The sequence below is a fragment of the Dermatophagoides pteronyssinus genome, unplaced genomic scaffold, assembly GCF_027571235.1.
Source record: "Dermatophagoides pteronyssinus isolate colony J.1.1.1.1 unplaced genomic scaffold, Derpt_VIB-CSIC_2022.12 sq0007, whole genome shotgun sequence".
NCBI classification, from domain to species: domain Eukaryota; kingdom Metazoa; phylum Arthropoda; class Arachnida; order Sarcoptiformes; family Pyroglyphidae; genus Dermatophagoides; species Dermatophagoides pteronyssinus.
In genome coordinates this window covers 2,598,116-2,612,129 of record NW_027461531.1, presented here as the reverse complement: position 1 = coordinate 2,612,129, position 14,014 = coordinate 2,598,116, and the positions used below count along the sequence as shown (strand labels likewise).

Below are 14,014 nucleotides of genomic sequence, written 5' to 3'. Positions count from 1 at the left end.
GTATGTGTTTGGTTTGTTTCCGTTTGTTTTGTTCCGTTGTTTTTTTTTGTTCATCGAATGTCGAAACTTATACATGTATAGTTTCTATAAAAAAAAATATCTACATTAACATTCAGAAAACCAAAAGTGAAGACAATCAATGATAATGTTGTATTATTTGGGAAATGAATGTTAAATGAAATAAACAAAACAAAACAAAACAAAATAAATAACACAATAACCAAATAATATAGCGTGACAAGTACATTTTATTCATTTTTTTTTGGAATTCATTTGATTCACATTTGATAAACTACGATTTTTCTTTTACGTCAAAATGTCCTCAGGTTCCATGTATTTTTTTTCGCATCATCTTTTGTGTGTGTGGGAGTTTTTTCGGAAAAATAACCAAAAGTTTGACAATAAAAATATCGTTTTCTTTATCTACAAACAACAAACGATAAATGATTTTCTTTCCTTAAAGTTTAAAGAAAGAAAAAGAAAAAAGGAAAGAGAAAAAACAAAATGTTTATTTATCTATTTTGAAATCATACATATATCGATATCAGAATAAATATATTTTTTTGTTCTTGTTCGTTAAATTTTGTTTTCGGTTCATTCAACAATTTTAAATATAACATTCGAACATCACATTGGACATGAAAAAAATGAACAACAACAACGGAAAAAAACAAACAAGAATTTGATTTTGTTTTCAATTCGATGGAAATTTTTTTTATATTTATTTTCATTTTCTGGTATCCCACAAATCGACCAAGTCTGATACCAAATCAGAACCAAACGACTATTAACCCGAAAAATCTTATTTCTTTCTCTCTCTCTCTCTATATATATAGAGAGAGACATTGGCATTTGACTTTTTTTTTTGGTTTCCCTATTCAGTTATTTACAAATAAAATCTACAGTGGTTTTTTTTTTTGCTTTGCATCATCATCACCATGTTCAGATTCATACTTAGTGTATTGAATGAATGAATGAAATTGGTAATTTTGCTTCTTTCGATAAGCGGATTTGTTAAAAAAAAATAAATAAATAAATAATTCCTGTATTGTGTCTGTGTGTGTGAAATAAGAAAATTTTTTTTATATTCTTCTTTTTTTTCATAGCAATTTGCCAAATGGAATCGATAGAAATGATTCTGAAACGTGTGTGTTATGGTGTTTGGTGATTCCTGGATTCTATGATTTTTGTTTTGTTTTTTGCTTTGCAGAGCATATATATTGTTGGTACAATCTTGTTCATATAAATAGAATAGGATTCATAAGAAACATTTTGTTTTGTATATATATTACCACACCACTAAAACAATATTAATTCTTTTTGAACAACAACAACAACAACAGTCAACACTGAAACATGCAGAATGAACATGATGAAAAAAAAGACCAGAAAACCAGAATCGAACCTTTTTTCTCTTTTTTTCGTTTTTTTTCTGCTGGTAATTGATCAAAGCTTTACAACGATTGCATTTTTTTCCATTTCCTCCCTTTAGCTTTTTTTTCCTACATTTTTTTTCAACATCCATTCATCCGATACAATCGATTTCCCCAAATCATCAGTAAAACTAAAAATACCAAGAAAAAACAAATGAATGCCTGGAAGAGATGAATCAAATGAACAAAACAGAATGAAAAAAACTACATGACAACTATGACAATGAACGAGAAAACTGCGAAACCAACAATCAAAAAGTAACACATCAACATCAGTTTTCAACAATCGAAAACAAAAAATATTTCAAAAGAAAGGGGTGTATGAATGTGTGGGTGTTTATTTATCACAACATTATAATATTCTAATTCTATAGCGAATATAATATACTCAATAACCACTGAATAATGATGATGATGAAAAGGAAAAACCCAAAGTACAACAAGATTGAACGATGATGACAATGAACCAGAATTAACGAGAATACAAAACCTTTTTTCTATTTTTTCTTTTTCGTTTTTTTTTGAGCTGGTTATAATTCGATTAATTAACGGGTGATGAAGTTATAGTAAAGTTATAGGATAAATGTATTATTATATTGTTGGTGAACCTTGTGTGAAATAAATAACTTTAGAGAAAATAGAAAAAAATATACAGAAATCTAACAGAATTGAAGCCAAAGCCAATACCCTGATGAATTGAAAAGAACCCCTTTTTTTATTCTTTCCATTCTGCTATTTCTTTCTATTTCTAACTACCCTTAGAATTTATTAGACAAGAATATATATGTGAAAATAATAACAACGATAATAAGCACGTATCCGTTTGTTTTTTTCATTTCATTTCATTTCTATTGCAAAATATATAGATAGTATGTGTATGAAAAATGTATGTGTATTATACTGTATATATCAACTTTATTGGCTTCTCTGGGGAATTTTTTTTCTTCTCATCTTTTGGTGGGGTCGGAGTATTTTTTTTCATGTTTTTATTTTTGTCTAGAATACATGGTACATGGGTACAAGAAGAATAAAAGAAGAAAAAAAACCTGAATTTCGGATATGAAAACTAACCTATGCGATACTGATAAAGAATGTCTATCTCTCTCTAGTAGATATTATATTTGAGTATTTTTATTTTGTCTCGTTTTTTCTTTGACATCCGATTCTGTATTTTCAGACAATCGAAAAACATACATTCAGATACACACACACTCAACATACATATAGAGAATTCATTCATTCGCTATGTTATTTTGGACTAGTCTTGGATTTACCCAAAAAGGAATGTAGTAGAATTTCAAAGTAAGCAGCAAAAAATAAAATCAAGAATATATAGTTTATATATTTGGAAATAGAAATAGTAGAAATGAAATTCTATACTACTACCGCCATCAAAAAAAATCTGCTGGAACACTTTGTCTATGTGTATCGATCCATTCCATTTTCGTTCATGTTTGTTCGGTTATTCAATGGAAAAACCAGATGTATATTCGTTATTATTTTTATCGTAAAATGTAAAAGAACTGAAAATGTGGAAAATACTTGAAAAAAAGAATGCTGCTCGGTTTTCAATTTTCACTTTTCAATAATTTTTATTCCATTCTGTCTGTCTATCTAGAAAAAATTTCTTTAGACATTTGAAATCGGTAAAAATTCTGTGCATCTGATAGTTTTATTTTGAATTTGTTTGTTTGTTTGCCCGACTGATTGATTGAATGAATGAATTGAATTGAATTGACTGGCCTTTTTTCCAACATCTCAACTAAATATTTTTTTCAAAAAAATGTTTCATTCATAATATTCTTTAGAATTTGAAAATATTTTTTTCCAAATTCAAACACATCTGTCCGAATTTGACGAAGAAAAAGATTCATCGATTACGTAATCAAAATAAACTGTTGTGTGAATCAATTCAAACAACAACAAATAATAATAACAAATGACAACACACCCAAAATAACCAAAAAAAGATAAAAGTTCTTTCACACACAAACATACATATCGAAAAAATACCAAGGCAACCGAAAATAAAAAAAAAAATTGACGGCAAAATCCTAAGCAACCTAATGTACTTCCAAACAATTATTATCATTCATTATTATGTGACATTATTATTCAAAAAAAATATTCATAATGTTATGAATTCTTTCATTCATTTTTCTTTACATTTTCGATTCGTTCTCATCACTTAATCACTGTTTGTTTGTTCGTGTGTGTTTGTGAAAATAACTAATTTTATTGATATTCTATGTTTATGGATATTCTATGGATATTGTTTTGTATCAAGTTTTATTTTTTTTCTTTCGAACATCATCATCACTACCAGATTCATTTATAACTAAGAAATTTAAGAATAAAAGTTTTATCTCATTATTTTCTCTTTGTAAAGTTCCATAAATGAATAATGTTAAAAATGTTAAATTTACGATCATTATCATTACGGATATCACGAATATCTAAACGACGACGATGTCGTCTACGATTTAATGATTATTATTGTAATAATCATTTATCGATTCATCAAAATATTGGCCTTAATTTATCATTATCATCAATATTATTATCATTATTATTATTATTATCATTTATCAATCAAATTGTTTGTAAAACATCGACAACGACAACAACAACAACAACATCGGATGAATGGATTGAATTTGAAGCAGCATTTCAAGGTGAATGTCATAAATCAAATCCATGTCAACAATTATGTTTCGATCTAAATGATGGAACATTTGAATGTGCCTGTCAAGATGGTTATCATTTACATTTGAATGGCTATTCATGTATAGCATTGATTGATTTAACAAAAAATCATACATTTCAATTATTTTCATCATTATCAACAACATTGAAAAAAATTGAATCTTCCAAAACTAAAGCATTATCATCATCTTCATTATCAACGACAACGACGACGACAACTCCAACAACGATCATACCTCAATCATATCAAATCAATCCAATTAGTAAATCTTCCATTGATAATATTATTGATCCATCATCATTATATTCATGTGATGATATTGAATGTGAAGCAGGTGGTGTATGTATTGAAAATATTATTTCAACAAAAAATCAAAAATCATCGATTCGAATAAATAATGATGATGATCAACATAATCATCATTATTCTCAACAACAAAATCAACATCCAAGAGTTCGATGTAAATGTCCTTTGGGAAGAGGTGGACAATTTTGTGAAAAAAGTAAGTGAAATTCTTGATTTCTTTTCCTTTAACTCTTTTATTTGTTCCATACTATTTATTTCAATTATGCAACTAATGTTAATGGAAAAAATCTTATTTTTTGATTCTTAGTAATCGAAGTAAAGCAACCACATTTCATGGGATCTTCATATCTAGCATTGCCTACACTACGTAATGCTCATCGATCATTAAAAATCAATATTGAATTCAAACCGGAATCCTATGATGGTGTTTTATTATACAGTGGTCAAGAAACTAATCTTGATGGTGATTTTATAGCTATCATAATTACACAAGGATTCATTGAATTTCGTTTCGATTGCGGCATGGGTGAAGGAATAATCCGTAGTGACATGCCTATCATATTAAATTCATGGAATACAATCAATATATTTCGTGATGGCCGTAATGCATGGATGCAATTGAATCAAGGACAGCAAATTTTTGGCCATTCAAAAGGATTATTTTCAAGGATTACATTTCGTTTGGAAACATTTCTTGGTGGATCACCAAATATATCACAGATTAGGAATCGTATCAATGTGAATAAAGGATTGATTGGCTGTGTACGACAATTAATGATTAATGATCGTCAATATGATCTTTATATTGATACTATTGATGGTATCGATATTGGTGAGTTTTTTTTTCATTCTTTTCCGTTTATTTATTTATGACAGGTCAACAACAACAACAAAAACCGTTTTTTTCCTATTGCCCTGCGGCAAAAACCAATAACATTGTTGGCAGATGATAAAAATGATTTTCCTTTCAATCTTTAAAATCAAATTTCAAATTTTTTCGTTTTTGTTTCGACCGTTAGATCAATGTAATTCGGATGCCTGTAATCATGTCACCTGCCTGAATGGTGGTCATTGTACAGTTAATGATAATAATGATAAACAATGTATTTGTCCATTAGGATATACGGGTGAATTTTGTGAACAACGTATGTTTTTTATCTTATCAAATTTTTTTCAATTATCATTATTTTTGAATGAAATGATTATAATTATCATTTTTTTGTTTTGGTTTTGCTTTATTTCAATCACTATGAATAGAAATTGAATTTTCAATGCCATCATTTAATGGATCATCACATTTACAATTTATCGGTTTTGGTGATCAGGAAACAATGTTTAGTGAAATTTTAATCATTATCAAACCATATGAACAGAATGGTCTTTTTCTTTATAATGGTGAAAGAATGGATAAAACGGGTGATTTTATTTCATTAAATCTAGTCGATGGTTTTGTTGAATTTCGTTTTGATCTTGGTTCCGGTGCTGCCATATTAAGGTATTTTTATTCTCTTTTTTTTTCTTTACATAATGATATGATGAATGAACTTTCCAAATGATGACGATGACAAAAAAAAATTTCTCATAACAGGAGTCCCGAGAAAATATCGATGAAAGAATGGCATACAATTTATGCAACGCGTACAGGCCGTGAAGGTCTATTACGAGTGGATGATCAACCTGTCGCCCATGGGCAATCGTTAGGTGCATTTACACAGCTAACACTTCCATTAAATCTTTATATTGGTGGTGTAACAAGCCTAAATGCTATACATCATAATGTTGGAGCTAATCGATTATATCATGGCTGTATACAAAAAGTTATAATTAATGGTCATCAATTATCATTATTGGAAGATGTACTTTCTGGTGTCAATATTGATAATTGTCAACATACATGTCATATGATTAGACCATGTCAAAATAATGGACATTGTGAACCAATTAAACATCATTATCATTGTCATTGTTCAACTAATTTAAATTATATTGGACAACATTGTGAAACTAAACGTAAGCTATATTACAATTTTATGATTATAACAATATAATAAATGTTCAAATCAAATTTACAGTCAATACAGGGTCAGAATTATCATCATCATCATCATCATCATCATCACCACAATCATCATATCCAATGTTCTATGGTAATAGTTTTCTTCGTTATTCCAATCCTATCATATTGGATCGAATACGTGGTTTCAAAACAATCATTCATCTGAATCTTCGGGCTTTTAGGTATTAATTTAATATAGTTGATTTCTTATTTAAGTTTGGGTTTTTATTCTCTAATAAATGTAATAAAAAGAAAATATTTAATTAGATAGTTAATCAGTTAGTTAGTTAATGAACAAATTAATTATCGAAAGCATAGCATAAATTATTAATCGTTTTTTTTTCACTTTGATCACTAAATATAAACGGGAATGTTTCTTTTCTTTTTCTTTCTTCATTTGCTTCTTCCATTACAACAAATTTTAGTTCAAGCGGTCTGATTCTTTGGTTTGGTGAATCATCATTACATAGAAATCGTGATTATTTAACCATCGGCTTAAACGATGGTCTTATTAATGTTGATATAAAACTTAGTGTTAATAAACATGGTCATAATTATTATTCAAAAAGATTTATTGCTAATCATACACGTATCGATGATGGACAATGGCATCGATTAGATTTTATACGTATTGGACGACAGATACTTATTCATATCGATGACAATATTACCGTACGTGGCCTGATTAATGGTGAACATAATCAGCTTAATGCTCAAAGTGCACTTTATCTTGGTATGTTTATTATTGAAGAATTTTCAAATTTTTTTTCCAAAGAATCCTATCTGAAAAATTAATTTTAAACAAAATTCCTTTCAATTTTTTGTTTTTTACCAACAATTATTGTTTTTTTACAGGTGGACTAGAAAATTTGACAATGAATATCGGTGATGATTATTATTATGAAAAAGGATTCATTGGTTGTATATCAAACATGACTATCGATGAAAATTACAACATTAATCTTATGTCCGATTCAGATCGTGGTGTTAACATACGAACTTGTATATGATGATCATCATTAATTTCCACTACAATAAACTAAAACTGTGATAATGCAAAACATCAAAGCAAAACAAAACAAAACAAATGAATATCATAATCACAAACTTAATCTGTATTTTCAAAAAAAAATCCACAATTCTGAATTATTATTATAAAACCAAAAAACAAAAAAAAATATCATTACAATGTACAAAAGAAAAACGACGAAGAAAATCATTCATTTCAATTGGAAATAATAATTTTTTCATCATTATATTTCGATTTATTCTTCTTCTTCTGTTTATTATTATTATAAATTTGAAATTACATTCCGCACACATAATATTTTGAGAAAAATAATAATAATTTGGATTTATTTATTTCATATATTAAATGACAATGTAATTGACCAATATAACGATCACCGACGATTATATTTCGCATAAATATGGTTAAATTCTATAGAATAACGGTATATTATTTGAAGATTTTGGGAAAAATTTTGATGCAAAACGGAAAAAAAATATCCAAATTTCTTAATGTCGAATTATGAAATAACAATAATCGTTTTTTTCTTCTTCACAAATATTATTTGGTCCCGTAAATGTGAATTTCTTTATTATATGTGATGATGATGGTGTCCAATTACAACTATAGTGTGATTTTGATTCGTAAAAATTCCTGCATTTTTTTCTCTTTCGGATAGTTCATTTGCAGAATGTGTGTAAGTGTGTGTGGTTAATGGACCCGATTTCAACATTCGGGCAAACTAGAAAGAAGAATCCGTGATCGACGACAGATGTGCTTTTCTCATTTTGTTGTTGTTGTTGTTCAGTATACTACTGAATTACAGTAGTCAATGACCGATTGGAAAAAACTTTTGATTTTTGGCCATTTCCTAAACGTGTGTGTGTGTGTTATGGAAGTTAATAAGAAAAAACTCAAGTCGATTAATCGATTATAATCAAATATGACTGATTTTGTTGTTGTTGTTGTTGTTGTTTAGCCGGAAAAAAATTGAAAACAATCATGAAAATAATATAGTTTGAACTGAATAGCAACTGTTAAATTATAATTATTATTGATGAAATTTCTATGTAAATATTACATCATCATTTAGGTTTTTTTTTGGGAAAGGGAAATCTTATGATGGTGATGACATTCAAAAAAAATAAATGAAAAAGTAAAAAATGCTATGGAATTAAAATTTTTCGGTAATGACAAATCTATTTTGGCATTCCAAAATTTCAATCGTTGAATACACAAACATACACAACAAAAATATTCGAATGAAAGACATGCTGATGTAAATGATGATGATGATGGAAAAGAGAAGAAATTTTCTTTACCTTGTTGATTTTTTTTATGCAGGAATCATTGAATGAAAAAAAAAATTTGTTTTTTTCTGATAATTAATTCTGGATGGATGCATTATTATGCGAACGGGAAATAAATAAATGAATGAATGAATGAAAATTCCTGGGAAACTTTTTTCTTCATCGTCATCATCATTCCTTCCATATTACTCTTTCGGTTAATTTCGTAATTCGACCGGAATCGGGTATGTGTGTGTGTATATAGAAAATTCTTTCGCATCAAAAGTAGAAATAATAATTATTTTGGATGTTTTGATGTGCTTGTGTGTGTGTGTGTGTGTACAGAACAGATTGAGTTTCACAACCCGTGATTTTTTATCATCATCATCATCATCATTTATGTAACCGCAATGAGAATTTTGAAGAAAAAAAAACATCATTTTTTTGTGTCGCTTTCTCATTTTCATTTCATTTGAATGCCCGAGAATAAAGAAGAAAAGAATCATTCATTTTATTTCACCATTCACACTGTGTTGTTATTATTCAATTTTCAAAAGAATGAAAGAGAAAAAAAAATGTTCATTCAATTCATCTGAAGAAAATCATCAATCATTTTGGGTTTATTTTTTTCTCTGTAGTCATTATTTTATTAACCTAAACATAGATTCGGTTAAACGATGTGATCGAGAAAAAAAAATTATATTCATAAATTCCAACAGCTATAACAATATCAATGATGATAATTTGTTAAAATTAATTTCTATCTTTTAAAAGTTTTTCTTTTTTAGGAATAAAAAGCGTTTTTCAAGCGTGAAAAACAATATTAACGATGGATAAAATTTCGTTAAAATCGATTTTGAATTTTTGTTTTTGTTTTTTTTTGAAAATTGAAAATTTATCGATAAGTTTAGCATTTTCCGGATAGATGACGCTGTTTATTAATAATCACGTGTCACATGTTAACATCCTTTTTTTGATGTGTGTGTTTTGTTGTTATGATCTCATTTTTAGGATTTTAAATAGTTTTTTTTTAAATTTTATAAATAATTATCTTTTAATTAAATTAAAACATGTTGGCTGAACGTAAACAAAAAGTAATTTATTCGAATCCACGTGGAACATTATGGGCAAATGGTAAATTAAAATTTCTTTCTCTATTTTCTTGTAATAATCCATGTGTTTGTAGATAAACAAAAATTTGGTCAACGAATGCTCGAATCGATGGGCTGGCAAGAAGGTCAAGGATTGGGTAAAGATCAGACAGGCATTACGGAAAGTATTAAGCCTAGTTTTAAGTTCGACAATAAAGGTTTTGGTTATAAGTCTAAATCAAATGATTGGATTGAAGATAATAATGTCTATGAACAAATATTGTCCGATCTATCCAAATATCATAAACCGAACGATAACACTAATTCAAAAGGGAAACAAAATGAAATCAAAGATCTTGAGAAGAAGACCCAATCTAGCAATCGTTTACAGTAAGTTAACTGATTGAAATCATTATAATTTGCTTTATTAATTATAAATTTTTATTCATTAATTAAATTAGTTATAAGAAATTTTTAAGAGCGAAAAATTTATCAATCAAATCCGAACAAGATCTTTACTGTATATTTCCAACCAAAGATAAACAGAAAACAAATTCTAATCATTCTGATGATGAAAAACCAACAATGATCAAAAGTCAACTATCCATTCAGGATTATCTGGAACAAAAAATGAAACGTAAATCAAAATCAATCAAAATCATTGCAAATTTTAATGAATCTAATGATGTTGATGATGATGATAATGATGATGAACATACAATCTGTTTACGCAGCGATCATTGTGATAATGATAGCCTGAAAAAACGAAAAATGATGAAAATAACTTCTTATGAACAACATTACAATAATGATGATCCTTTGTGTTTAGCCGAAAATGATAATGATGATAATGACTACAAAGCAAAAAATTTGACTAAAAAACGACGAAAGAAAAACTAATCAAATTTCGTAATTTATTGTAGCATGAACAAAATTATTGCATTTCATTTGAGATACATTGGGGAGGTTGTTTGTTTTGAATAATTAAAAAAACGAAATTCAAATTGGCGATTAAAATTGTTTTTTTTATATTGTGCCATTACATTTTAACAAAAAAAAAGAAAAGAAAATAAAACGAAACAAAAAAAATGAAAATATTCGAAGATCATATTATATATCAATTTTTTCCAAATATAGACAGTGTCGACATTTGACCTGAATGTTTTTTGTTTTTCATTCAATAAAGTATTCACAAGGTGGTTTATAATGTTTGATAGAAGGAAATAAAGAAAACGAAAGTGATCAACATAAACAAATGTTATGATACATATTTAGCTGTAAAAATGAAATGAATATTTTTTAAAATAAATGTTTAATGTCATTTCCGGCAGGTGTTTAGATTTGCGAAAGACACACCAATATTCTTGAATCCCGAAGTTGATAATTTTATGGCCGATTATGTTTACTGTTTATTGTTGTAGTTTTTTCTGCTCATTGTTATAATTTTATTCATTATTCCGTTGAATTAGTTTTTGTTTTGATTTTCGGACATTAAAAAAGTTAATTGAGTGAACCAAATTTTTTGTTTAGCATTGTTCACAGCCAAAAACTTCTTGTGATGCATATACAAAATAAAGGAAGCCATCTTCATCCTGAATTTTTAATGGATAGAGAATTTTTACAATGATAAAGTTTTTGCCGAGATTTTTTTTGTTCTCTATTAACTTACTCGTTCACGTTCATATATTTCACCCATAGTGGATGTTTGACATGCCATTGAACGTCCATTGACAAGAAGAAAAAATGCTTGATTCGGATGTAGATTTAATCGTCGTCTGTTGGTATTGTTTTGAAATGATGATGATTAAGAAAAAACTTCATACAATATGCAAATTATGACTAACCTTATTACTTTATTAAATTCACCAAGAACTATCACATCGGGTACTAGAAATTTAGTTTTGTCCAATATGGGCAATTGTTTTTCACTATGGAAACGTTCAACAATTATTGGAATCTTATCCGGGTATTTTTGACGAATTTGATCAATGTCTTGTTTTCGTAAGGCTAGATTATTGAAGAATTTCATAGAAAAAAGTTATTAAATTGATAGAATAAAATAATTTTTTAAACAAACCAAATGATCGACGTTGTTTAAACGATTTGTTCGATGCCAAAGCCATGATGATTTCAATGAGTAAATAATATCAATGAAAATATTCTGGAAGATTTTGGTTTTTTGATATTTATGATGTTGATGATGAGAATCAAGAGAAAAACTTTGATTTTGAAACGAATTATAGCAGTGATGATTTTGTTTTTCAAATTTCAAAAAAAAAATAATTATTATTTTGAGACTAGTAATTACAATTATTATTAAAAAATATTCAAGATCGACGTTTAGAACACAAAGTCAAATGACGTTTTATGTAATGTATTACAACAAGGTGACGATCTTTTATTTTAAATCAATTGATTCATCAATTGATTGCAAGAAAGGTAGAGAGAGGGAGAGAGAGAAAAAAAAATTAAAATAAATTAAATGATATAGATTTTTTTTCAACTAATAATTTTAGATAAATTAAACTACTATAATTTAATGTGTATAGGTAAAAGGTAGGTGATGAAATTTTTGTTGTTGTTGACAAATAATAAATCTCTATTATTATATATGAACAACAACAAAATGATGATGTTGATGATAATAATAATAATGATGATGATTAAGGATTGTGTAGGAAAAAAAATGGTATGATGTCACATCTCACATACTGTCTACAAATTTACTAATGATAAAGATGATGACAACCACATTTGTTTTTGTATATGTATGACCAAACAAAATAAAAACTAAATCAATTTTTTTTGTTATCTTTTTTTTGAATACATTCTTGCCAAATTATGGACTACGATTGATTGTGTTTAATGATTCTTTTATTTATGATTTAAATAATAATAAAATAACCAAATATACAAACCAGAAAAAAAGTGCGTATGTAAAAAAAACGTTTGACGGACGAAAAGAGGGAATCAAATTAAATCAAATCAACAACAACAACAACAAAAAGAAAACACTTTAGTTATAAAAAAAAATACCAATGAATAATGAAGATACATACAAAAAACACAACAACAACAACAACATGCGAATGCGTATTACAAACGAAAACATTCGAATGTTTTATGATGCACACACACCAACAATAACAAACCATATGATGATGATAACAAATAAAGTGGGAGGGATTTATTTTTTTTATAATGAAAAGAAAATAACAAATTCATAATGTACGTATCCGCGAAATCCTTTTTATCCAAATGGATCAATTTCAGATGAAAATATTTCTTTACTATCAAAAAAAAAAAAGAATAGAACCTGATATGATTCCAAAATATGAATGAGAAAAAGGATACGAAACATTTAAAAATTCGTAAATTAACAAAAAAAAAAAGTAATAATTCGAAATTCAATTGATTTCAAATCAAAGTTTTAAGTGCAAATCGTAAAAAAATGCACTTGTGAAACCAATAGTGACATCTATCGATTGCCGTAATAAACAATTTAAGAATTTCTTTGTTTTTTTTTCATCGCCTAACGAAGAATATAGACAATTTGATTGATACCAATAATGTTAACATTTCAATTGAAAAAGAAAACCATTGCGCATTATACATATTTTGATTAGGAAACAAAACAAAAAAATAGCAAGGACAACCTCCTTTTCCTCCTTTTCTTATTCTTTGAAAAAATGTCCAAAACAATACACTCCTCCCTTTTTCAAAGAAAGATTAGGTTCGGCCTTCTTTTTTTTTTTGTTTGACTATACGCACCCTCTTCGCCATTATCATCATCATGGCTATATGGAGAGAGAGAGAGAGAAAAGAAATTTTTTTTTATTTCGATCCAAATGTATGTGGTGTTTAAATTGAAATAATGCTTGCCATGAACCAAAAAAAAAAAAAAACCAGTATGGTAACACATTTTTAGGATCATAATGATGATGATGATCCAAAATATCCATTGGATAATCATCATCTTTAGTTATAATTCTTTCTCTCTTTTGCAAAACTGATGAATTTAGATTTTTTTCTTTTCTTCAAACTTACTGTAGTTTTTTTTTCTGGTTCAAAATCTCTTTTCCAGGTGAATTTGATTATGATCATCAATGATTTTTTTCGGTTG

The 14,014-nt window shown here is 27.5% G+C and overlaps 3 protein-coding genes across 4 annotated transcripts; 2 read left to right on the top strand and 1 right to left on the bottom strand.

Moving 5' to 3' along the window:
- Positions 1-2,896: 2,896 nt before the first annotated feature.
- Positions 2,897-7,830, top strand: LOC113792812 (pikachurin-like). The gene is made up of 8 exons (XM_027342760.2): positions 2,897-4,642; positions 4,754-5,278; positions 5,466-5,591; positions 5,704-5,941; positions 6,035-6,456; positions 6,519-6,684; positions 6,928-7,235; positions 7,358-7,830. Exons 1-8 carry the CDS (start codon positions 3,838-3,840, stop codon positions 7,510-7,512), a joined length of 2,745 nt encoding a protein of 914 aa, XP_027198561.2. The 5' UTR covers positions 2,897-3,837; the 3' UTR covers positions 7,513-7,830.
- A 1,924-nt stretch (positions 7,831-9,754) lies between these two features.
- On the top strand, positions 9,755-11,090 carry LOC113792995 (PIN2/TERF1-interacting telomerase inhibitor 1-like). Its single transcript, XM_027342961.2, has 3 exons — positions 9,755-9,934; positions 9,987-10,281; positions 10,353-11,090. Exons 1-3 carry the CDS (start codon positions 9,871-9,873, stop codon positions 10,789-10,791), a joined length of 798 nt encoding a protein of 265 aa, XP_027198762.2. The 5' UTR covers positions 9,755-9,870; the 3' UTR covers positions 10,792-11,090.
- Positions 10,789-12,959, bottom strand: LOC113793027 (microtubule-associated protein 1 light chain 3 beta-like). 2 transcript variants are annotated; one of them, XM_027342996.2, is made up of 5 exons: positions 12,810-12,959; positions 11,969-12,110; positions 11,736-11,898; positions 11,561-11,666; positions 10,789-11,483 (listed from the first exon to the last, which is right to left on the bottom strand). In XM_027342996.2, exons 2-5 carry the CDS (start codon positions 12,012-12,014, stop codon positions 11,418-11,420), a joined length of 381 nt encoding a protein of 126 aa, XP_027198797.1. In that variant the 5' UTR covers positions 12,015-12,110; positions 12,810-12,959; the 3' UTR covers positions 10,789-11,417. The 2 variants fall into 2 exon arrangements, with proteins under 2 accessions (XP_027198797.1, XP_075676706.1); XM_075820591.1 differs by having other exon boundaries at positions 11,969-12,286; positions 12,810-12,953.
- Between the last annotated feature and the right edge of the window lie 1,055 nt (positions 12,960-14,014).

What these genes read in the sequence shown, in the direction of transcription:
- LOC113792812 (XM_027342760.2), top strand. Translation starts at nt 3,838, where the DNA reads ATGTTAAAAATGTTAAATTTACGATCATTATCATTACGGATATCACGA. An exon ending in TCCGGTGCTGCCATATTAAG is followed by an intron (nt 5,942 to 6,034) that starts GTATTTTTATTC and finishes TTCTCATAACAG; the next exon opens with GAGTCCCGAGAAAATATCGA. An exon ending in CTGAATCTTCGGGCTTTTAG is followed by an intron (nt 6,685 to 6,927) that starts GTATTAATTTAA and finishes AACAAATTTTAG; the next exon opens with TTCAAGCGGTCTGATTCTTT.
- LOC113792995 (XM_027342961.2), top strand. Translation starts at nt 9,871, where the DNA reads ATGTTGGCTGAACGTAAACAAAAAGTAATTTATTCGAATCCACGTGGA. An exon ending in TGGAACATTATGGGCAAATG is followed by an intron (nt 9,935 to 9,986) that starts GTAAATTAAAAT and finishes ATGTGTTTGTAG; the next exon opens with ATAAACAAAAATTTGGTCAA. An exon ending in CAATCTAGCAATCGTTTACA is followed by an intron (nt 10,282 to 10,352) that starts GTAAGTTAACTG and finishes TAATTAAATTAG; the next exon opens with TTATAAGAAATTTTTAAGAG.
- LOC113793027 (XM_027342996.2), bottom strand. Translation starts at nt 12,014, where the DNA reads ATGGCTTTGGCATCGAACAAATCGTTTAAACAACGTCGATCATTTG. An exon ending in GAATTTAATAAAGTAATAAG is followed by an intron (nt 11,667 to 11,735) that starts GTTAGTCATAAT and finishes CAATACCAACAG; the next exon opens with ACGACGATTAAATCTACATC. An exon ending in AAATATATGAACGTGAACGA is followed by an intron (nt 11,484 to 11,560) that starts GTAAGTTAATAG and finishes TTAAAAATTCAG; the next exon opens with GATGAAGATGGCTTCCTTTA.